This window comes from Dendrobates tinctorius, unplaced genomic scaffold (assembly GCF_039654945.1).
Source record: "Dendrobates tinctorius isolate UK_male_01 unplaced genomic scaffold, ASM3965494v1 ptg000089l, whole genome shotgun sequence".
Lineage (NCBI taxonomy): Eukaryota > Metazoa > Chordata > Amphibia > Anura > Dendrobatidae > Dendrobates > Dendrobates tinctorius.
Genome location: NW_027361757.1, coordinates 12,292,497 through 12,317,212, shown reverse-complemented (window position 1 = coordinate 12,317,212; position 24,716 = coordinate 12,292,497). Strand labels below are relative to the sequence as shown.

Genomic DNA, 24,716 nt, shown 5'->3' with positions numbered 1-24,716 from the left:
TTTTTGGAAAAAATATTTTTTTTAATTGTACCGTTGTACATTATAAACTTCTGTGAACCCCTTGTGGGTTCAAAGTTCTCACCACATATCTAGATAAGTTCCTTGGGGGTCTAGTTTCCAAAATGGGGTCACTTGTGGGGGGTTTCCACTGTTTAGGTACATCAGGGGCTCTCAAAACATGACATGGCGTCCGATCTGAATTCCAGCCAATTTTGCATTGAAAAAGTCAAACGGCGCTCCTTCCCTTCTAAGCTCTGCCATGCACCGAAACAGTGGTTCCCCCCCCACATATCAGATATAAGCGTACTCAGGACAAATTGCACAATAACTTTTGCAGTCTAATTTCTCCTTTTACCCTTGGTAAAATAAAAAAAATTGAACCTCAAATATTTTTATGGTGAAAAAAAGTTAAATGTTCAATTCTTTTTAAATATTCAAAAAATTCCTGTGAAGCACCTGAAGGGTTAATAAACTTCTTGAATGTGGTTTTGAGCACCTTAAGGTGTGCAAGTTTGTAGAATGGTGTCACTTTTGGGTATTTTCTATCATATAGACCCCTCAAGGTGGCTTCAAATGTGATGTGGTCCGTAAAAGTAAAATGGTGTTGCAAAAATGAGAAATCGCTGGTCAACTTTTAACCCTTATAACTTCCTAACAAAAACAATTTTGGTTCTAAAATTGTGCTGATGTAAAGTAAACATGTGGGAAATGTTATTTATTAAGTTTTTTGTGTGCCGTAACTCTGTGATTTAAGGGCCTAAAAATTCAAAGTTGGAAAATTGCGAAATTTTCAACATTTTCGCCAAATTTCCATTTTTTTCACAAATAAACGCAAGTTATTTGAATGAAATTTTACCACTAACATGAAGCACAATATATCATGAGAAAACAATGTCAGAATCACCAGGATCCATGGAAGCGTTTCAGAGTTATTACCTCATAAAGGGACAGTGGTCAGAATTGTAAAAATTGGCACGGTCATGAACGTGCAAACCACCCTTGGGGGTTAAGGGGATAATGAGCCCAAATATTGCTTCATACAGAATAATGGGCCTCATATAATGCTCCATACAGAATAATTGGCCCCATATATTGCTTCATACAGTATAATGAGCCCCATATAATGCTCCATACAGAATTGGCCCCATATATTGCTTCATACAGTATAATGAGCCCCATATATTGCTTCATACAGAATAATGGGCCCCATATATTGCGTCATACAGAAAAAGGGTCCTCATATAATGCTCCTTACATAATAATGGGAATCATATAATGGTCGATACAGAATAATGGGCCCCATACAATGCTCCATACAGAATAAGTGAAACCATATAAAGCTCCATACAGAATAATGGGCCCAATATAATGCTCCATACAGAATAACGGGCCCAATATAATGCTCCATACAGAATAACAGGCCCAATATAATGCTCCATACAGGATAATGGGCCCCATAAAATGATTCATACAGAATAATGGGTCCCATATAATGCTCCATACTGGATAATAGGCCCCATATAATGCTCCATACTGGATAATGGGCCCCATATAATGCTACATACAGGATAATGGGCCCCATATAATGCTCTATACTGGATAATGGGCCCCATATAATGCCCCATAGAGAATAATGGGCTCACCTCCCCTGCTGAGCTCTTTCCCCCTCCCTCTCATCTCCCCCAGGGGCTGGGCTTATTCTCCCCCCGGGCCCCCCTGCTCATTTTCCCCCCAGCCCCACCGACGCTCATTCTCAACGCCGCTCACCTGAGTCCAGGCGCTGGTAACTTTTTCCTGTGAGAGCGTGCGGTCACATGGTACCGTTCATTAAGGTCATGAATCTGGGCGCCACACCTATGGGAGAGGAGTGGCGTCCATAATGAGCGGTAACATGTGGACTGCGCGCTCTCACAGGAAAAGAGATGGTGGTCAGTATGATGTTGGGGGGAGGGCAGAGAGTGGGGGACCGGCCCCCCCGAAAAAAAATAAATAAATAAAAAAAAAACTTGTTCAGGTGGCGAGTGGGCCTCCCCGTCTCGTCAGGGCCCCAGCACTTGCCCGGGTACGCCAGGTGCTGATGCCGGCCCTGGGCCCGGGGGGCATGTGCCTCCCTGCCACCTGGCCCAGCCCGCCCTGCCCCTGTATGTGCACATGTTAAGTATTCGCTGCAGACATTTCTTCTGCAAATACTGAAGTTTTGGCAGGAAAAACACAGCATAAATATGCATGTTTTTATGCTTTTTTTCCCGCATTTTTAAGTGCTTTTTTTCTACATTTATTAGAATAGGTAAAATACACTACAAAAACACTGAAAGAATTGATATGATGCAGATTTGAAACGAGACAAAAATGAAACAGTTACTTAAACAGATTGCTGGTCTACAACAACAAGTCTATGTGACTGCAGACTTGGGAATCGTCTGATAGCGTGCACTGCAATTGTAAGAGGAGGCAATGGTTCCCCTGATGAGCCCCTGCGTGATGTGGCATTAGTGAGGAAAGACTGCCATTTGCTGCCTGGATGAAACTATGTGGAACCAACCGGCACCAGAAGAGTTACAGGAGGAGCGAGATCATGTGTGGGACACAGTCAGGTGCCTTGGATGATGGAGTTACCAGATAGAGAAATCCTGCGCCAAACTAGCATTTGGTGCCAAGAAGAGGAGCAATGCGGATGTGTGCCAAAGATTGCGTTGAATCAAATGTGACTGGCCTCAGCGGAAACCGTGCACCAGTAGGGTGCTGGACACAGTCAGATAGAGCCCAGACAACCCCCAGTTGACCCTACTATGCTGGTCAAGACCCGCCCTACGCCGATCGAAACACAGAGCCCAGGCGCCACCCATCTAGTGCCAGGACCCAGCCCTCTCTTCCTCAGGCCTTGGATATACCTGCCCTCAGTCAAGCACCAAAAGATCCACGAGAAGCTATTGATCAGAGAACGACGAAAGTGAGTCAGGCCGTCACTTTCAGAAACAACAAAGTACAGGGGTCTGTTATGAGCTCATTTTCTGCTCCACCAGCTGGGAGTTCTCCTTCCGTTCTCCCTCTGGTGGTGACAGGAGGTAGTGAGGATGGTTTAATTGGTAATGGTCTGCCACCTGACGAGGAGGATAATGATTGGATCTCTGGAGTATCAGACTGGATATAAGACAGCCAACGCCCTATCCAGTTGCTGGTGATTCAGTCTGCTTCTCAGGTCTTGGACTTCAGCTCTGCTCCTGTCTTCTCAAGTTAAGTTTGTTTTTGCTAATGTTCACACTTGCTCTTGTTGGTCAACTTAGTTTTTTTGTGGTCAGCCAGCCCGGCTGGGCTGTACTGAACTTCCACTCTTATTTATCTGTATTTGCCAATTTGCCTTTTTGTCCTCTATTAGATTGACCTCTTTTTTGCTCTGTCTCAGAATATTTCAGAGTGCTGGTATAGTGGGAGAAGTCTAGTGACTTCAGGGTTAATTTTGTTATCAGAAGTATTGGACATTATTTTGGGTAGGGTTTTTGGCAGATTGCAGACAGTATATTTCCTTTCCTGTCCTTTCAAGTTAGTTTGGACCCATCGTTTGCTCAGCCTATTTTTCTGCCTTTGTTTGTGTTTTCATCTTGCTTCACCGTCAATACATGAGGGGGGCTGTCTTTCCTTTGGGATCTGCTCTGGGGGAGTTAGTTTTCCTCTTTTCTTACTTTAGGCTTATTTAGCTCTCCAGTTGTGACGAGGCGTCCAGGACCATCGTAGGCACGCTCCACGACTGCTGCTAGTTGTGTGTTAAGATCAGGGATCTGCAATCTGCATAGTTACCAACCTCTCTGGTTTTCTGAGACTTAGCGTATGTTGCTTTTTTTCTCCTCGGTGACCCATTTATAGCAGGGGTCGGCCTGGTGAAGGACAATAGATGGGCTGGGGGCTGGCTGGAACACAAGAAACTCAACGTTCCTTGATAGACTGTCAGAAGGACTAGTGGCCTAGCAGGAAACCCCGATGACCCCCGCTAGGGTCATTGCTGCAGTCAGAGCTAACGTATTAGCTCCCCAGGAACGGATGTACATTCCATGTAGGAAGGGCACAAGTATAATCCCTGAGAGACTTTTCTGTTACTCAAACTGTATTCTAAAATCCATTGTATGTTTACTGTCATATGGTTTACTGCTGTTTACACTTTCATACAATTAACTGTTCCCTGACCACTGTAAATTCCCACCATATCAGAAGGAAATAAATAGTTCTTTGACTGTTTCTACCTTGTGCTGTGCTGGGATATCAGACAACCCCTTTAAGGTGTGCACGCACCCTTAAGAGGGGGGCTTAGCTACTGAAAGGAGTCAGTGGGCCCAACCCATTCATACACATCAGTGGTGACATGCCCTCAAAGGACACTCTTCTACGGAGAAAAAAAATGCTGGAAAGAGCTGGCATTGATTTCTCTCTGGCATACAGCTTTGTTAATATAAGTATATTTTACAGTTTTGTAGAGCTTTCAAAAGCAATAGAACTTTAAACACAAAGTATATTGCAAAGCTTTATAACTTTTGCTTCAGTGTGATATGAAGGAATAGGCTGATCTTACCCAGACATGTCTGCCCATCAGGGCCTAGAAGTGTCCCAGAACTGCATATGCAATCTCCATTGTCCAGACACGTTCCTCCACACTCCATCAGATCGCAAATATCATAGAAGTCTAAATAACAGATAAAACGTTTGTGTTCTCATTGGCTGTAAGCCATAATCATCAACATTAACAGAAATAAACACCCGAAATAGATCACTCTGTTTGTAATGACTATATAATATATGAGTTTCACTTTTTGTATTGAAGAACTGAAGTAAATTAACTTTTTGTTGATATTCTAATTTTGTAAGAAGCACCTGTATATTTGGTCAAACTGAAAAATATAAGCGGATCTGAAAGTAAAAATGGCATTGTGGGTTTTTAGCAGACACAGCAGTTAGGCTGAGAGGTTATTGTAGCCATATACACACCCTTGGTACTCAACACCCCCTGTGCCCCATAAGAAAATACCAGTAGCATAAATGAAACAAGGTTGAAGGGTTTTGGATGGGAGAAGGATGATACAGTTACATACTTTTCATTGTGGTCCACAAGCTATGCCTCTTGTTAGTGCCTCCCCACCCTCAAATAAACCTATAAACCTTGATATCATATTGTGACATACATTTTTGGAGTTAAACTTCATTTGTAAATGATAAAAGAAGAAAAAAAATTGAGTACTTACGACCACAATAGACATGAAAGCAAACATTTGGCTTTGTTAATCGATACACATAATACCCTCCTGGACAGGCCTTGATTTCCACAGTTGTATTCCATTGGCAGCAGTTGTTACTGAAACTGGCACAAGCTTGTCTTTGCACAATACCCTCTAGTTCACTTGGGTGGCTCCCATTGAGCCAGATTGGGGCATGTGTGCCACAGTGGTTTTCAGGGATACAAAAAGTTGGCATAGCATCTCCAGCCATACCAGTGAACCGATACCACTCGCCACTCAGGTGGTTGTCGCACATCGGTTTGTCTTCTGATTCATTAAGTAAGTGGTCCGTGTTTCTCCAAGGCTCATTCAGACTTATATAAGCTGAACATGGATCCAAGGCTTGAAGTAGGGAAGAAATGCATAATATAAGATGTTCAGAAGTGTCTACTGTATGAGGTCAGTAATGAACTAGGTACACAGATAGAAATTTGTGTATATCTGATGGAAAGAATAAAGGATAAAAAATTTTGCAGACCTGAATTTACTATACAGTCTGTTGAGGCTACAATGCGTGTTGTGATACCTCCCTGATGTTTGAGCCCAGTATCATTTCAAAGCACACAATTTACTCACTATGTCGGAACTCAAAGTGGAAAGCTGCAATCATGCATATTTGATGGCCAATTCTTAAGATAGGTCATCAATATCAGATCAGATATGATCAGTAGTGGAGTGGAAGAGCACAGCTCCTTAAACTGTATAGATTCTGCAAAATCAAGTGGTTGCATAAAGTTAAAAAAAGTACCGTATCTAAATATTCACCAATTTTTTCATAAAGACACAGCTAATATGATCAAATTGGAATATATAGTCTACTTCTATGTAATCTAAACATAAACCCTACAAGAACTCACGGAGTCATTATCCAAAAAGTAGAATAAAAAGATAACAAGTTTTATTAATGAGCAAGTTACAGAATATCACAGTTATAGCAACCAACAGCTAAAACGGACAGGGCACATGGAAGGCTCATGTGTGAAAGACACAGAAAACGCTGGACTAAATCACAGGATGGGTAAACTTGCAGAGATCACAGTCTGCACCTCAAAAAAGCTTTCTTGTAAGAGGTATTTTCAAAAAAGTGCATAGTGCATTTAAGGTATGGTATGAAAAAGAAACAAACTCCCTGGTCACACAGAGATTATATAATAGAGGTAGGAGTATATACTAGTAGATACAAGTTTCCAAATGTCTCAGACCTTGAGGTGAAAATGTCTTAAGAGATACTCTGCTTACCCATATTTGCCTGCCAGCATGTGCCTAATGCAGCCCCAACGCGCGTTTCGCATGGGCTTCCTCAGGACAGCCCCCTGATTTAATCCGGCGTTTTTTGTGTCCTTAACAAATGAGTCTTCCATGTGCCCTGTCTGTTGTAGCTGTTGGTTACTGTAAGTGTGATATTCTGTAATTTATTCCTAAATAAAACTAGTTATCTTTTTATTATAAGTTTTTGGACAATGACTCAGTGAGTTCTTGTAGGGTTTACAATTTTTGGAGTTTCCTTGAATATTGAAATTGGTCCATAAGACAGGCATATGGCCAGTTCAACTAATCAATATGCAACACTGGTTTTTGTTCTCTATGTGGTCTAAACAGCAGCAATAAATGTGCTCTTGTATATTTCAATGAATTATTTTCAAGATATCCACCTAATCCTGACCTGGAAATGATCTGGACAACTGTTACTGATGTCCTGAGCTTCAGAGAAGATTATCTAGACTGGACATGATTTCAGCTGACAGCAGAACTAGCTATGTATTGTTTTTAGCCTTTGGATTTTCGTCCACTGAAACCAAGCAGAAATCATGGTAATGATAAAGAATTGTAACACACAGTATTATAGAAAGTCACAGGACCCCTCGTTATGCAAGAAATGTAATAAGGAAGGGGTTCTCAACACATTTGCTAAAAACATGAAAACAATCACACAAAAAGAAATGTATTTCTTGCCTCTGCTTTATCCTAATATCAATGAGGGCTAAATGATCGATTACTGTGATGAGCGTGGTCTTCATGTGTTAAAATCTAATGTGTTTAGTATTTAAGCCATTTGCTGAAAGATGAAAGTCAGCGCTAAGCGAAACTAACATGTAATTAAGTTCAGATTAAAAATGTTAATTGAAGTCAATTAATTAATCTGTCCAACGCATTATAATTTCTGCGAGTTTCACATTAAGGCTGTGTGCATACGTTGCAGATTTGGTGTATTTTCTCTACGGATTTATGACAAAACCTGAAACAATCCTGATGCCTGCAAAGTGTAACCTGAAGTATCATGCACACATTATTTTTGACATGCAGAATATATAATCTGCTGCATGTCAAATCTCTGAGCATTTTTGCCCTGCGTTTTTCACCATTAACTTCACTCAAATCAATTCAAAATGCAGGGGAAAAAAAACACACCATAAATGCACCAGAAAGGAGCATTTTTGCATCTTTCCTGCCAAGAGACGCAGAAATGGTACAGAAATTTTACTCATTGTGTACACATACCCTTACTGATGGCTTATGCCATAATGCTGTGTCTCACTGGAAGAGATCTCCATACACAAACCCAGCAGAAACGGCTCGCAATGCATCCTGTCCAAGTATAAGATGCAGGGTGGAATTTGCAGTTTAGTTTGGCAATGCATATCGTTGAAATCATCATCAACATTTTCCTGTTCTAACCAAGTCCAAAAGTGTTTGGTTGGAACCTATTAACATATACTGTGCGTTATGATCTGCCTCTCCTCTAAGACATTAATACATTTTTGAAGCATCTATGTTGCAATCTTTAAGCCGCCTTTCACAAACACACATACCTTTTTGTGACGTTGTTTTTGCGTTTATAAAAGTGCCATGATTTTCACTTTTATAAGCCTTTTTTGGTTCACTCATTTTTTACATTTTCTGGAAGGGTTTTTTTTTCTCCTAAGTGAAAGTTTCGTTTGAAAAACTACTGAAGAATAAATGACATACTGCACCCAGAGAATGGCAAAAATGCTAAAACATGAAGGCAATAAAAGCCACATTATATACACACACAAACATACATATATATTTTGCATCCAATAACTTCCAAGTCTTAAAAACAGTGTTAAGTGTATTTATACATTGCAATGTAATAAGCTTTATGTATCACATACAAGCACATATGGTTTTGGAGTCATACATTGAGTTGAGCTCCAGAATGTACAATTTGGCATTGGAACAATATGCAGTATTCCTTTTCTTTGCTTTAGGAAATTATTGCAACTTACCCAAGGGGGTGACTTCATTGAGGTAGAAACAGAGGATCAAGTAGAAAAGCATTTTTAAAATCCAAGTATAAACTTGAGAACTGGACTTGGTGCCCTTATTAAGGCAAGGATCCTTGTCAGATGGTCTCTGCCTTCTCTGCCTCTGAGGAACAGAGGATCTTGTTTTCCTTTATTTATCACTATGACCTCTACCTTATCATTTTCAGTGGACACATTATCAGAAGGAAGAGGATGAAATGAGGCAAACCTCTGACCCTTCCAGCAGAGATCTGCCTTGTAAACAAGGATATTTTTTACTAATTAATTCGGATGTCTCATCCTCCCATTGTCTTCATATACTGGAATTCTCAAAATGATGTATTGTAAACTGCAAGAGAACCCTGAGAGGAGACACTCAGGAGACAGGTCATCAGCTGAAGTCAGCCCTTCTGTTAGTCCTGTCCTAAGTCACATGCTTTTTGTTCTTTCTTCCTACATGCCTAGAATAGTAGCTATCCATATACTTTCACAGAAGAATTTAAAAACAAAAGTTATGGAATTTTCAATCATTATAATAATACACATAATAGGTTATAAATATTAAAGATAGCATTGGGTGTGCTCGTAGAATAGATCTGTGCATCAAATAAATGACAAAGGAAACCACTAATACTAAAGTATTGGCATTTTAGAAAGTATTCAGTGATAATGAATGTTATATACGTATATACACAGTCATGGCAGAAAGTGTTGGCATCCTTCAAATTGAAATTGTTCCAGAAAATGAAGTATTTCGCCAAGAAAATTATTGCAATTACATAGGTTTTGCTACACATTTCTTTGTGTGCAATGAAACTCAAAAAACAGAAGAAAAGCAAAAATTGGACATTATTTCATACAAAATCCCAAAAATGGGCAGCACAAAATTGTTGGCATCCTCAACTTAATATTTGGTTGTACACGCTTTGGCATTAATAACTACAATAAATAGCTTCTGTGAGGCAGTGAGGGGTATTATATGTGAGGGACAGTATGTATCCCCAAGGATGTGCATAGAAATATATTAAAGCCGCTGGAGTGCATTGATATAACTTTGGTTGCAATGCAGAATAAAAGTAAGCTTGGTCTTGGACAAGCTACATACCCAAGGCAGATTAAAGAAGAGCAGGTATGGGCTTTTATTTTTGGAGCGAAATACAGGATGGTAGTGGGGCTGTTCACTCCCTTACAAGTGGACCATGGCCAGAGATTCCTTTTTAAAACCCTGTAGCAAAGAGTTGGGTGTGTCAGTCTTGGCTTGCAAACTGTAAAGCAGGTGGCTCTGCAATGTCCATCTTGTGTGAAGTAACACGGAGCTAAGGGAAGCAAAAATGCCTGGCACTCCTCAGCATGACACGGCGGTGCAGTTGCCCACAGCATCAGGTCTCAGATACTGATTTGCAAGTTACTTTGGACATTAACCCCTTTACTCCCAAAGGTGGTTTGCATGTTAATGCCCGGGCCAATTTTTACAATTCTGACCACTGTCCTTTTATGAGGTAATAACTCTGGAACGCTTCCATGGATCCTGGTGATTCTGACAATGTTTTCTCATGACATATTGTACTTCATGTTAGTGGTAAAATTACATTCATATAACTTGCTTTTATTTGTGAAAAAAATGGAAATTTGGCGAAAATTTCGCAATTTTCCAAATTTGAATTTTTATGCTCTTAAATCACAGAGATATTGCACTCAAAAAACTTGATAACTAACATTTCCCACATGTTTACTTTACATGAGCACAATTTGGGAACCAAAATTGTTTTTTGTTAGGAAGTTATAAGGGTTAAAAGTTGACCAGCGATTTCTCATTTTTACAATACCATTTTATTTTTACGGACCACATCACATTTGAAGTCACTTTGAGGTGTCTATATGATAGAAAATACCCAAAAGTGACACAATTCTAAAAACTGCACCCCTCAAGGTGCTCAAAACCACATTCAAGAAGTTTATTAACCCTTCAGGTGCTTCACAGGAATTTTTTGAATGTTTAAAAAAAAAAAATGAACATTTTACTTTTTTCACATAAAAAATTACTTCAGGTTCAATTTTTTTTTATTATACCAAGTGTAATAGGAGAAATTGGACTGGAAAAGTTATTGTGCAATTTGTCCTGAGTATGCCGATACCTAATATGTGGGGGGAAACCACTGTTTGGGCGCATGGCAGAGCTCGGAAGGGAAGGAGCGCCGTTTGACTTTCACTGCAAAATTGGCTGGAAGTCAGATCGGATGCCATGTCAAGTTTGGAGAGCTCCTGATGTGCCTAAACAGTGGAAACCCCATTTTGGAAACTAGACCCTCCCAAGGAACTTATCTAGATATGTGGTGAGCACTTTGAACTCCCAAGGGCTTCACAGAAGTTTATAACGTACAGCCGTACAATTAAAAAACCACATTTTTTCCACAGAAATGATCTTTTCACCCCCAATTTTTATTTTCCCAAGAGTAGCAGGACCCCAAAAGTTATTGTGCAATTTGTCCTGAGTACGCTGACACCCCATATGTGGGGGTGAACCACTATTTGGGCGCATGGCGCGCATGGCAGAGCTCAGAAGGGAAGCAGCACCATTTGACTTTTTTGGCTGGAATTGAGATCGGATGCCATATCACATTTGGAAAGCCCCTGATGTGCCAAAACAGTGGAAACACCACAATTCTAACTCCAACCCTAACCCCAACACACCCCTAACCCTAAACCCTAATGGGAAAATGGAAATAAACATTTTTTTATTTAATTATTTTTCCCTAACTAAGGGGGTGATAAAGGGGGGGTTGATTTACTATTATGGTGGGTTTTTATTTTTGGCAGCTGTCGCACGCTAAAAGACGCTTTTTATTGTAAAAATAGTTTATGCATCACCACATTTTGAGAGCTATAATTTTTTCATATTTTGAGCCACCGAGTCATGTGAGGTCTTATTTTTTGCGGGACGAGTTGACGTTTTTATTGGTACCATTTTCGGGCACGTGACATCTTTTGATCGCTTTTTATTCCGATTTTTGGGACGCAGAATGAACAAAAAACAGCGTTTCATGAATTTCTTTTGGGGGGTGTGTTTACACCGTTCCGCGTGCGGTAAAATTGATAAAGCGGTTTTATTCTCCGGGTCAGTACGGTTACAGAGATACCTCATTTATGTTTTTTTTGTGTTTTGGCCCTTTTATGCAATGAAAACAATTTTATATAAAAAATAATTATTTTTGCATCACTTTATTGCGAGCTATAACTTATTTTTTCGCTGATGATCATTTTTTTTTTTTGCGGGACATGATGACATTTTCAGCGGTACCATGATTATTTATATCCGTCTTTTTGATCGCACGTTATTGCACTTTTTGTTAGGCGGTATGATGATAGAGCTTTATTTTTTGCTTCGTTTATTTTTATTTTTTAAGGGGTTCAATAAAGGTGTTAACTAGTGGGACAGTTTTATAGGGCGGGTAATTACAGATGCAGCGATACCAAATGTGTACTTTTATTGTTTTTTTTATTTTCAAAAAATGAATTAGGGAATTTTTTTTATTATTTATTTAGCGATTTTTTATAAATTTTTACACTTTTTTTTTTTTTTTAAACTTTATTACAATGTCCCAGGGGGGACTTAACTGTCATGTGACAGATCGCTGATCTGTCACATCACAGATCGCTGTGACAGATCAGCGATCTGTCACAGGCAGTGCTGCAGGCTTCCTCATGCCGCCTCCCTGCAGGCCCCCGAAGGTCCTCGCCGCCATTTTGGATTTGGCGACCTGCATGGAAGGAGACCCCTGCAGCAGCGCTGCACATCTCGCTGCTGTGGCTGTCTCAGGGAAGCACGGAGGGAGCCCCCTCCCTCCTGATACTTCCCTAAACCCCGGTACACTGAGATCGTGTTTGATCGCAGTGTGCCAGGGGTAAACGTGTTGGGGGCGGTCCGTGACCGCCCCTGACACAGTGCCGGGTGTCAGCTGTGATAATCAGCTGACACCCGGCCGCGATCAGCTGCGCTCCCCCCGTGAGCGCAGATGATCGCGCTAGATGTACTATTCCATCTTTAGAACTTAGGTCTCAGGTCACATGGACGGAATAATACGTCTAATGTAGGAAAGGGGTTAAAGACATTTGCTTTGGACAGTGGTCCCTGCCTATATGTTGCACTGCACCAACCCCCCTGTACTACACTTTCTATAAACATCAACAAGCTTCTTACATCTCTCAACTGGAATTTTGGACCACTCCTCCTCTTGCAAAGTGTTTCACATCAAATATATTTGAAGGGTGCCTTCTCCCAACAGTAATTTCAAAACTTTTCCACCGGTGTTCAATGGAATTTAAATCCAGACTAACTGCTGGCGACTTTAGAACTCTCTAGTGCTTTATTTCCATCCATTTCTGGGTGCTTTTTGAAGTATGTTTGGGGTCATTGTCCTGCTGGAAAAACCAATGACCTAGGAGGCAAACCAAGCTTTTTGAGACTGGGCACTACATTACATCCCAAAATCCTTTGGTAATCTTCAGATGTCATGATGCCTTGCAGACAGTTAATGCAGCCAGTGCCAGAGGCAGCAAAACAACCCAGAAACATCTTTGAATCTACACCATATTTGACTGTAGGTACTGTGTTCTTTTCTTTGTAGGCCTCATATGTTACCAAAAAGCTCTACCTTGGTCTCATCTGTCCACAAGGAGCTTTCCCAGAAGGATTTGGGCTTACTCATGTCCATTTTAGCAAACTGTAGTCTAGACCGTTTCACGTCTGTTTTAGCAGTGGGGTCTCCTTGGTCTCCTGCCATAGAGTTTCATTTCATTCAAATGTTGACGGATAATTCGCGCTGAAACTAATGCACCTTGAGCCTGGAGGACAGCTTGAATTTCTTTTGAACTTGATTGGGGCTGCTTATCCACCATCCGGACTTCCCTATGGTGCCAGCTTTTCTCAATTTTTCTCTGTTGTCCACGTCCAGGGAGGTTAGCTACGGTGCCATAGGTTGTAAACTTTTTTTATTATGTTTCGCTCCATGGAGAAAGAATCATCAACCTCTCTAGAGGTGGACTTTTAACCTTGAGATTATTGATATTGTTGAACAATTTTGGTTCTGAAGTCCTCAGATGGTTCTCTTTCTGTTCTCAATGCTGTACACAATGCAAAGATTGAGTCAACTTCTCCCCTTTTTATCTGGTTTTAGGTGTGATTTTCATATTGCCCACACCTGTTGCTTGACAAAGGCAAGTGTGAACGAGCATCACATGCTTGAAACAAAGTTGTTTACCAACTATTTTGGAAAGGTGCCAACAATTTTGACCAGCCCATTTCTGGAGTTTAGTGTGTAATTATATACAATTTGCATTTTTTGTGATGTTCTAATACACACATAGGAAATAAACAGGTGTATAACAATAAGATACATAAGAAGCTGCAGCGAGGACAAGGAATGTCCATAATGGGTGCTAAAATCGTAGTTACTTACCGATAACGGTATTTCTCTGATCCCATGACGGCACCACGGAGAGAGAGAGGGATCCGCCCTCAGGGACAGGAAACCTACAGATGAAAAAGGCGGTACCCTCTCTCCCACATCAGTTGGTTTACAGAGCATTACACAGAATTTTCAGCTGCAACTCAAATGGTTATAAAAAATCCAAAATTAATCAATTTACTCAACTTAAGCTTAATAGAGGCACCGTGTGGCTAAGTACTAAGTTAACTAACTCACTCTAACGTGCACACCTGTGTGTGTGAAAGGGAGGGGATGTACGGGTGCCGTCATGGGATCAGAGAAATACCGTTATCGGTAAGTAACTACGATTTTCTCTTTCCCCCATGACGGCACCACGGAGAGAATTACAAAGATTGTACATCTAGGGAGGGACCACCGCCTCCAGAACCCTTTTCCCAAAGGTGAGATCTGAAGAGGAGGTCAAGTCTAGACGGTAATGTTTGAAAAATGTAGAGGGGGAAGACCAAGTGGCCGCTCTACATATCTGATCTATTGAAGCGCCAGCTTTCTCCGCCCAGGATGATGCCACTGCCCTGGTTGAATGGGCCCTTACGTCCTCCGGTATGGCCGCCCCGCAGGAGGAGTAGGATAGGGTGATGGCCTCTCTTATCCACCTTGCCAGTGTGGCCTTCGATGCTTTTTGACCCTTCCGAGGCCCCTGAAAACAGATAAACAGAGCCCTATCCTTCCTAAACTCCCTTGTGGTTGTTAAATATTGGACCAGGCATCTTTTTACGTCTATAGTGTGTAACACCTCTTCTGTTTTGTTTTTGGGATTGGGACAGAAAGAGGGTAGGGAGATTTCCTGGGTCCTATGAAACTGTGTAGATACTTTGGGGAGATAAGCTGGGTCGGTTTTAAGAATTACCCTATCCTCCAGAATTTGCGTGAAGGGTGCGTGGGCAGACAGAGCTTGCATGTCACTAATGCGGCGGGCCGAAGTTAAGGCTACTAGCAGGGAAGTCTTAAGCGACAATATTTTTAAGGGAGCCTTCTCTAGGGGTTCGAAGGGAGATTTGGTTAGTGCGTTCAGCACCAGATTTAGATCCCAGGGTGGGGTGGTGTGTAGAAGGATCGGCCTGGATCTACTTGAGGCTCTAATGAATCTCTTAACCCATCTATTTTTAGCTAGGTCGTGGTTATACAAAGCTCCCAAGGCCACCACCTGTACTTTTAAGGTGCTGGTAGCTAACCCCTTCTCCAACCCCCTTTGTAGGAATTCTAGAATTTTATCTACAGGGATTTCGCCCGTTGGGTCAGAGCCTGACACTGATATGAATTTCTTCCACACTTTGCCATATGCCTTGGTGGTTACTGGCTTTCTACTCTGTAGTAGTGTGGTTACCAAGTTTGATGAGAAGCCCCTGTTGCTTAGGAGCTCCCTCTCAAAAGCCAAGCTGTCAGGTGTAGGTTTTTTATGTGTGGGTGATAAACTGGACCCTGGCATAACAGGTCTGGATTTTCTGGTAGAACCCAGAGGTCTGTCACGGACATTCTTCTCAGCCAGGAGAACCATATTCTCCGTGGCCAGAAGGGCGCTATTACCACTACTGTCGCCTTGTCCTCCCGTATTTTCCTCAATACTAAGGGAATGAGCGATATTGGGGGGAAGGCGTAGGCCAGATGATACTCCCAGGGTATCGTGAAGGCGTCTAGGGCTACTGGGCCCCCCCGGGGATCAATCGAGCAGAAGGTTTCCAGCTTCCGGTTCTGACTGTTCGCAAATAAGTCTATTTGTGGCTGGCCCCAGAGTTTCACGATTTGATTGAAGATTAACTTGCTTAGTTCCCACTCCCCCTGTTTTAGACGTGTCCTGCTTAAAAAGACCCCCGTTTGATTTTCTGCACCTTTTATGTGGAGGGCTGTCAGGGATTGTAGGTTGGGCTCTGCCAGGTGGAAGATGGATTTTGTTACCTCCATCAGAGGTCGAGATCTGGTGCCTCCCTGGTGGTTTAGGTATGCCACCACTACCTGGTTGTCTGAGAAGACCCTTGTGTGATGGGAACGAAGGGAGTCCAGAAAATGATTGAGAGCTAGTTTTACTGCCAGCAGCTCCCTCATATTTGAGGAAGCGGACTCTCTTCCCTGGTACCAGGCCCCCTGTGCCACTTGGTTGCCTAGATGTGCACCCCACACCCAGGGGCTTGCGTCTGTGGTTAGGATCTTTGTTGCCGGCAATGTCCAAGGCACCCCCTTGACTAGGTTGGCTGGATTTGTCCACCACTTCAAGGAATGTTTTGTCTCTGGTGAGATGTTTAACTGCGTGTCTAAATTCCCATGTAAGGAAGTGTTTGCGTCTAGTATCTCGCCATTGTAAGTCCCGCATATGGCTCTGAGCCCACTGAACTGCTGGCATGCAGGCTGTCATGGATCCTAACAGTGACATCGCTTTCCTTAAGGTATTGTTTGGGGAGGTTATCATTTGGGATGTCATTTGTGTCATTTTTTGAACCTTTGTCTGTGGCAGGTAACATTTCTGTTCGATTGAATTTAGTGTTATCCCCAAATACTACTGCACCTGACCTGGTATGAGTTCAGCATCCACCCTAGGCTCAATAGGGCCCTCATCACTATGTCCAATTGTTGTTTGCAGTGTTGGGAGGTAACCCCTATTATTAAGAGATCGTCTAGGTATGGGACTATCAGGATGTTTTGCTGTCTTATGTGGGCCAATACTTCCGACATTACCTTTGTAAATACCCTTGGAGCAATAGCTAGCCCGAAGGGGAGGGCTCTGAACTGAAAGTGTTTTACCTACCCCTGAATCGTCACTGCCACCGTGAGGTATTTTCTGTGGTCTCTGTGGATAGGCACATGATAATATGCGCCCCTCAGGTCTAATATGACCATGAAGCAAGCTGGGGGAAGTATTTTTATACAAGAGTTTATCGTCTCCATTTTGAAGTGCTGAATTTCTAGAAATTTGTTCAGCCTTTTGAGATTTATGATCACCCTGTACGAACCATCTGGCTTCTTGCGAAGGAAAAGAGGGGAGTAGAAGCCTTTGCCCCTGTCTAGGTAGGGGACTTCTTCCAGTACGTTTTTCTCCCTTAGGTTCGTTATTTCTTGTTGCAGAGCCAGCTGCTCTTGTGACGACCTTTGAGGGGTTATTATGAAAGAGTTGTTTGGAAGGGAGATGAATTTTAGCCTCAGGCCTTCCTTTATTATGTCCAGTATCCAACAGCTTGCGGATATTTTCTCCCAGGCATGGAGAAAGTATGATAATCTTCCCCCGACCAAGGGAGTACCTTCATTGAGGCTTCTTGTTGTCGGGGGGTTTGTTAAACATAAACCCCTTACTCTTGTTCCTTCTGTCCTCCCAACTTTCTTTGTTCCCTTTTGGGGGTTTACGTCACATAAACCTCTTGCTCCGAAAGGGACGTCTGTATGCCTGGCTGGGGAACCCGGGAAAGGATTTTTTCTTGTCCCCGGCCTTGTCTAAGATGTCGTCCAGTGTTGGGCCAAACAAGAATTCCCCTTCGCACGGGATTGCGCCCAATTTGGTTTTTGTCTGCAAATCTCCCGGCCAGCACTTCAGCCATAAGGTGCATCTTGCGGCATTTGAAAAGGCCGCCGTCCTGGCTGCCAGTCTGGTTGAGTCTACCGACGCATCTGCCAGAAACGCTGCTGCTCCCTTCAATAGGCAACTGACTTCTGTATCGTTTCTCCCGGGACCTTCTCCTTTATTTGAGAATCTAAATGGTCCAGCCATACCATCAGGGCCCGTGCTGTACATGTGGTTGCTATGGCTGGCTTTAGCCCCCCTCCTGCTGCTTCCCAAGTATTTTTTAAAAAGGTTTCAGCCTTCTTGTCCATTGGGTCCTTCAGGGTGCCCATGTCTTCGAAGGGCAGGGCAAACTTTGAGGCCTTTGCAACCGCTACGTCTAACTTAGGAGCTTTGCTCCAAAAGGAGCAGGCCGGGTCGTCAAAGGGGTATTTCCTCTTTGGTGTTAGGAGGACTTTTTTTGTCTGTTTTTTTCCACTCTCGCTTGATGAGGGAGTGGATTTTTTCATTAATCGGAAAAGCCCTCTGTTTCTTTTGCTCTAGGCCGCCGAACATTATGTCTTGGGCCGTTTTCTTGGGGCGTTCGTCTACCAGCCCCATAGTTGTCCTCACAGCCTTTACCAGGGCGTCCGTCTCCTCAATGGGATAGCAGCTGCGTTCCCCTTCTGATGATGACGAAGAGGATTGGGAGGATGAAGAATCACTTGAGTCGGATAGCTCGTTTTCTGACTCACTGGTGCTCGACTCTGGGGATCTATGCCTGGACCGGCGTTTCTTTTTTGAGGACCTGGTGCCCTTAAGGGCGTCTTCAACCTGGGTTTTTATTAACGTTCTGAGGTCTAGGGCAAACCCCGGGGATTCTTCCTGTATCGTCTGCTCTATGCAAGCCGCACAGAGCTTTTTCTCCCATTTAGGGGGTAATTCCTCCGTACATATAGCACATACCGCATGTTTAGATTTGGTTGTGCATTTACGCCCCTGCAAGAGAAAAAATTAATGGTGGCAATTTAGCAGACGGCATTCACGGAGATCACTCACCCTCCTGTGGAACGAATGATACCGTCTCAGGCGTAGGGATTATCTCCACTGCTGCATCCTCTTCTGGCTGCGCTGCCATGGTGGAGCTTTGGCTGCGCCGCGATCTCGTGTGACCGCTGCTGCTGCGCTGCCGGGAAGAGTCGCGCTGGCGCTGTTGGTGCTGTTCTTGTGTTCGCTGAGGTCCCTGCTTCGGGGACCGCCGCCGTGTCTCCTTCTGTGGTTTCCCACTCATGGTGACCGCTTTCCCCTCTTTTCCCCTCTTTTTTAAACTCTTAGAGGAAAAGAGAAATTTTTTTTTTTTTTTTTTTTTTTTTAATTTACCGCCGCCGCCTTCCCAGGGATCCCCGCGCTCCCGGTAGTACCGCGGCCCGCCGGAAGTCTCGCGCATGCGCACCACGAGATTACCCAGCGGTGCACCGCGCGCCTTAAGGGAGCAGACATGGCGCGCGTCCCCCGGTGTACCGCACGTCCCGCCGGCCTCCCGGCGCTGCACACCTGGCTCCGGTGGCTGCCGCCGCCCCGCTGTGTGCCGCAGAGGCCCGCCCGGTCTGTGGCTCTCGATGGGCCCCCACCTCCACCCCGGTATGGCAGACTCTGCTGTATGGTCCTTGGTGACCACCGACACCTGCCCGGCCCCTTATCAGATCGGCTGGGCTCACCAGTAGTGACCGCCGTCACTAACTGCAGGAGGCCCCCCTTTTTTTTTTTTCTTTCCCTTTTTCCTGGGATCGGCAGGCTTCCAGGAGTCTTCACTGCCTTTCCCCACTCACCCTCAAGGCCCGCCGACCCCGATGGTGGTGCTTCGGGGGGGAGCCTGTTTAAGGCCTCGATCCAGCCGAGGCAGGGCGCCCCGCTGCCTTATTGCCGGACTGGATCGGTCCCCGGATCCTGCGACGACTCCAGGTACGTGCTGTAGGTTCCCCGTCAGGGACAGGAAACCAACTGATGTGGGAGAGAGGTACCGCCTTTTTCATCTGTAGGTTTCCTGTCCCTGAGGGCGGATCCCTCTCTCTCCGTGGTGCCGTCATGGGGAAAGAGAAATTATATTTTGCTAATGTTGCAAGAAATGCATTACAATGTTTTGCTCCATGGGAAAAGAACCAGTCCAACTCATCAGTAAATATTCAAGTTTAGCATAGTAAAGCAATATAAAAATAAACCCATAAGCGCCTACAAGTTCATTGTGGTCAGAATTAAAAGCTTTTAGATCCTTCTTTATACAAATTCTCTACAGAAATTCCTTAATTCCTTAACATACACATTCTGTCGATGGAAAATATGGCTGCAATTAAAGACTTTTGTAATCAAGTTGGGACCAAAGCCGTGTTAAGACCTATGCAGCTGTGTATATTATTATTATTTATAAAGCACCATTGGTTCCATGGTGCTGTACATGAGAAGGGGTTACATACAAATTACAGATATCACTTACAGTAAGCAAACTAACAATCACAGACTGATTTAGAGGGGAGAGAGGACCCTGCCCTTTCGGGCTTACATGCTACAGGATGGTGGGGAAGGAGACAGTAGGTTGGGGGGTTGCAGCAGCTCAAGTGATGGTGAGGTGGTAGCTTCAGTAGTGGTGAGTAGGCAGCGGGGATCATTGCAGGCTGTAGGCTTTCCTGAAGAGATGGGTTTTCAGGTTCCGTCTGAAGGATCCGAGTGTGGTTGATAGCCGGACGTGTTGGGGCAGGGAATTCCATAGGATGGGGGCTATTCGGGAGAAGTCTTGGAGGCGGTTGGGTGAGGAGCGAATAAGTGTGGAGGAGAGAAGGAGGTCTTGGGAGGACCGGAGATTACGTGAGGGAAGGTATCGGGAGATTAGTTCAGAGATGTATGGAGGAGACAAGTTGTAGATGGCCTTGTAGGTCAGTATTAGTAATTTGAATTGGATACACTGAGGGAGTGGGAGCCAGTGAAGAGATTTTCAGAGGGGATAAGCGGAGGAGTAGCGAGGAGAGAGATGAATTAGTCGGGCGGCAGAGTTGAGAATGGACTGGAGAGGAGCGAGGGTGGTAGCAGAGAGACCACAGAAAAGGATGTTGCAATAGTCGAGGTGGAAGATGATGAGGGCATGCACAAGCATTTTAGTAGATTGAGGGTTGAGGAAGGGACGGATTCTGGAAATGTTTTTGAGCTGGAGGCGACAGGAGGTGAAGAGAGCTTGGATTACTCCTACGAATTGTGCATCACAGGAATGGGTCACATGTTTATGGAAAGTTTATCAGTTTCCATAGAGGTTGCACGTGCCTTTGGATACTTTCCTGAAAAATAAATTCTAGGTTATGGGTAGTAGATCTCTGCACATGGGATGTTGATCAGGAGATTTAGTCTGGGGTTAGATGGTGAGTTTGGCCAAATTGCATAAGACTTACATTGACGTTTATGGCAAGTGAGTCGTGTCCAAATTGCAATCAGCGAGAGAAAATTCAGCACATTTTGAAACAAGCACCACCATTGGGAATTAATACATCCAGCGTATCAATATTAGTGATGAACGAGTACAGTTGTGGCCAAAAGTATTGACACCCCTGCAATTCTGTCAGATAATACTCAGTTTCTTCCTGAAAATGATTGCAAACACAAATTCTTTGGTATTATCTTCATTTAATTTGTCTTAGATGAAAAAACACAAAAGAAAATGAAGAAAAAAGCAAAACATTGATCATTTCACACAAAACTCCAAAAATGGGCAAGACAAAAGTATTGGCACCCTCAGCCTAATACTTGGTTGCACAACCTTTAGCCAAAATGACTGCGACCAACAGCTTCCGGTAACCATCAATGAGTTTCTTACAATGCTCTGCTGGAATTTTAGACCATTCTTCTTTGGCAAACTGCTCCAGGTCCCTGATATTTGAAGGGTGCCTTCTCCAAACTGCCATTTTTAGATCTCTCCACAGGTGTTCTATGGGATTCAGGTCTGGACTCATTGCAGGCCACCTTAGAAGTCTCCAGTGCTTTCTCTCAAACCATTTTCTAGTGCTTTTTGAAGTGTGTTTTGGGTCATTGTCCTGCTGGAAGACCCATGACCTCTGAGGGAGACCCAGCTTTCTCACACTGGACCCTACTATATGCTGCAAAATTTGTTGGTAGTCTTCAGACTTCATAATGCCATGCACACAGTCAAGCAGTCCAGTGCCAGAGGCAGCAAAGCAACCCCAAAACATCAGGGACTATAGGGACTATGTTCTTTTCTTTGAATGCCTCTTTTTTTCTCCTGTAAATTCTATGTTGATGCCTTTGCCCAAAAATCTCTACTTTTGTCTCATCTGACCAGAGAACATTCTTCCAAAACGTTTTAGGCTTTTTCAGGTAAGTTTTGGCAAACTCCAGCCTGGCTTTTTTTATGTCTCGGGGTAAGAAGTGGGGTCTTCCTGGGTCTCCCACCATACAGTCCCTTTTCATTCCGACGCCCACAGATAGTACGGGTTGACACTGTTGTACCCTCGGACTGCAGGGCAGCTTGAACTTGCTTGGATGTTAGTCGAGGTTCTTTATCCAACATCCGCACAATCTTGCGTTGAAATCTCTTGTCAATTTTTCTTTTCCATCCACATCTAGGGAGGTTAGCCACAGTGCCATGGGCTTTAAACTTCTTGATGACACTGCGCACGGTAGACACAGGAACATTCAGGTCTTTGGAGATGGACTTGTAGCCTTGAGATTGCTCATGCTTCCTCACAATTTGGTTTCTCAAGTCCTCAGACAGTTCTTTGGTCTTCTTTCTTTTCTCCATGCTCAATGTGGTACACACAAGGACACAGGACAGAGGTTGAGTCAACTTTAATCCATGTCAACTGGCTGCAAGTGTGATTTAGTTATTGCCAACACCTGTTAGGTGCCACAGGTAAGTTACAGGTGCTGTTAATTACACAAGTTAGAGAAGCATCACATGATTTTTCGAACAGTGCCAATACTTTTGTCCACCCTCTTTTTTATGTTTGGTGTGGAAATATATCCAATTAGGCTTTAGGACAATTCTTTGTGTTTTTTCATTTAAGACAAATTAAATGAAGATAATACCAAAGAATTTAGGTTTGCAATCATTTTCAGGAAGAAACTGAATATTTTCTGACAGAATTGCAGGGATGTCAATACTTTTGGCCACAACTGTATACTCGTTGCTCGGGTCGCCTCCGAGTATTTTGGCACGCTCGGAGATTTAGCTTCTGTCGATGCAGCTGCATGATTTGTGGCTGCTGGACAGGCTGAATACATGGGAATAACCATGTGTATTCAGGCTGTCCAGCAGCTGTAAACCATGCAGCTGAGGCGATGAAAACAGTCTCCGAGCACGCCAAAATAATCAGAGGACACCAGAGCATGCTTGCCCGAGCAACGAGTACACTTGCTCACCACTAATCACTATGTTACTGTGATTTCAGTGTTGCACGACACTTGTCGCCTCGTAGCCATCACCTTATTCTGACTACTATAATTGGAGAAAAATATTTTTCTGTAATATGGGGCATCTACCTCAGAGAGATTTTGGCTTCCATTGCAATAGCACATTAGGATTATTGGTTGAACTTGGTGAATGGGTGTCTATTTTACTCTTAACCTTGAAACTATATCCATGTATCTAAAAGGAAATTCTTGTGGTTGTGGATTGGTCCCATGGTGATGACCGTGAATTCTGAAATGCCAGTTGGCTGGAGCGACCACAGATCTGTCTGCTGTTTCAGAGCTGTCCACAACTCTTCAGCATTGTGCGGTTTGTTCTTAAGCATATTAGCTTCAGCACAGCCTGAGGCAGTGCTTCCAGCTTGTGACTGATGTGGTCATTTTGGAGATGGAGGCTGAAGAGGAGGAGGAAGAGGAGGATGAGGTGCAGTAGCTGTATTCAATGAAAATTCACGGCACACTTTATTTTTTTGGTGATGCCAAAATATAATATTTATTTACAGTTGGTGGAAACAGAAAAAATAGAAATGGGTAAAGCGCAGGAGAAAATTCTAAAGCGACTATTTGAGTGATGTTTCGACCTGTCCCAGGTCTTATTCAGCACGTCGTTGGGAATTCCTAAGTCATGGAGATAGATGCAGTTTGTGTGGTGCTATTTCCCTGGTCAGGGTAGTGTGCAAAGTGAGCTGTATAGTCCCCAAGATGAGAGAAATATGGCACTATGCTTTAAATCACATTACTGGTGGTGATCCAGCATCTTGTCTGGTTTTCATTTCATGACTAAGGAATTACCAACGATGTATTGAATAAGACCTAGGACAGGTCGAAACATCACTCAAATATAGTCGCTTTAGAATTGCAGTGCAGGAGCACTTTACCTATTTCTATTTTTTCTGTTCCCACTAACTGTGAATAAATATTTTTTGGCATCACCACAAAAATACAGAGTGTGTGGTGAATTTTCATTGAATGGACTAAGGGTCATTTGGCCCGTTACACCAGCACCTCACCATAAGAGGGAGAGCAGGCCAATACCTTTACTACTAGTGCAGGAGCTGTAGACTGTGGGGGGCAACCCTGATTGACCTAGGGCCCGCAATCCTCGGATTCGGGAGGACGTGTTCCATCCCATGGTCCGACTGAGTCCCAGCTTCCACTACGTTAACCCAGTGTGCCGTCAGCTAGATATACCATCCCTGCCCACAAGCACTTCTCCACGTGTCCGTGGTTATGTGTACTTTCCCATTAACTGCATTGTTGAGGGCACAGCTATTGTTGTGGGACACGTGCTTGTGTAATGCGGGGATGGCACACCGGGTAAAATAGTGGCGGCTGGAGACTGAGTATCAAGGAATGGCCGCCATCAGGTTGCGGAAAGCTTCCGTCTCCACGAACCTAAAAGGCAACATTTTGAGCGCAGTCACGAAATGTGGGAACTTAGTAGTGTGGCCTGTGGGGCGTTGGCTGCGTATTTGTGCTTGCGTTCCAAGGACTAGGGCAAGGACGTGGACATGCTTGCTGATGGTGCTAGTTGAGTGTGTGCAACGGCAGGTGCAGGGTAGGAGGCATCTACGCATGCACAATGGACAGGGGATTGGCTTGCATGCACAAAAGTGTAAGCAGTGGTGTCACCTGCAAAAAACAACCAGACTTGGGAAGACCTAACAGTTGTACTGGTAACTTCCGTCGTGTTGGTGTTACGGGGAACGGTTGCCCACCTTCTGTCTGCGACCACCACATTGCTTCTTCCAGC

General features: G+C 43.6%; 1 protein-coding gene across 1 annotated transcript in view; it reads right to left on the bottom strand.

Moving 5' to 3' along the window:
- The window catches only part of OIT3 (oncoprotein induced transcript 3), a 97,291-nt gene extending 88,633 nt beyond the window's left edge, over positions 1-8,658 (bottom strand). Inside the window, exons 1-3 of the mRNA XM_073585812.1 lie at positions 8,510-8,658; positions 5,229-5,603; positions 4,562-4,672 (exon numbers count right to left, since the gene is read on the bottom strand). Coding sequence (XP_073441913.1) covers positions 4,562-4,672; positions 5,229-5,603; positions 8,510-8,561 — 538 coding nt within the window. The 5' untranslated portion in view covers positions 8,562-8,658. The remainder of the gene's footprint in view (positions 1-4,561; positions 4,673-5,228; positions 5,604-8,509) is intronic.
- Between the last annotated feature and the right edge of the window lie 16,058 nt (positions 8,659-24,716).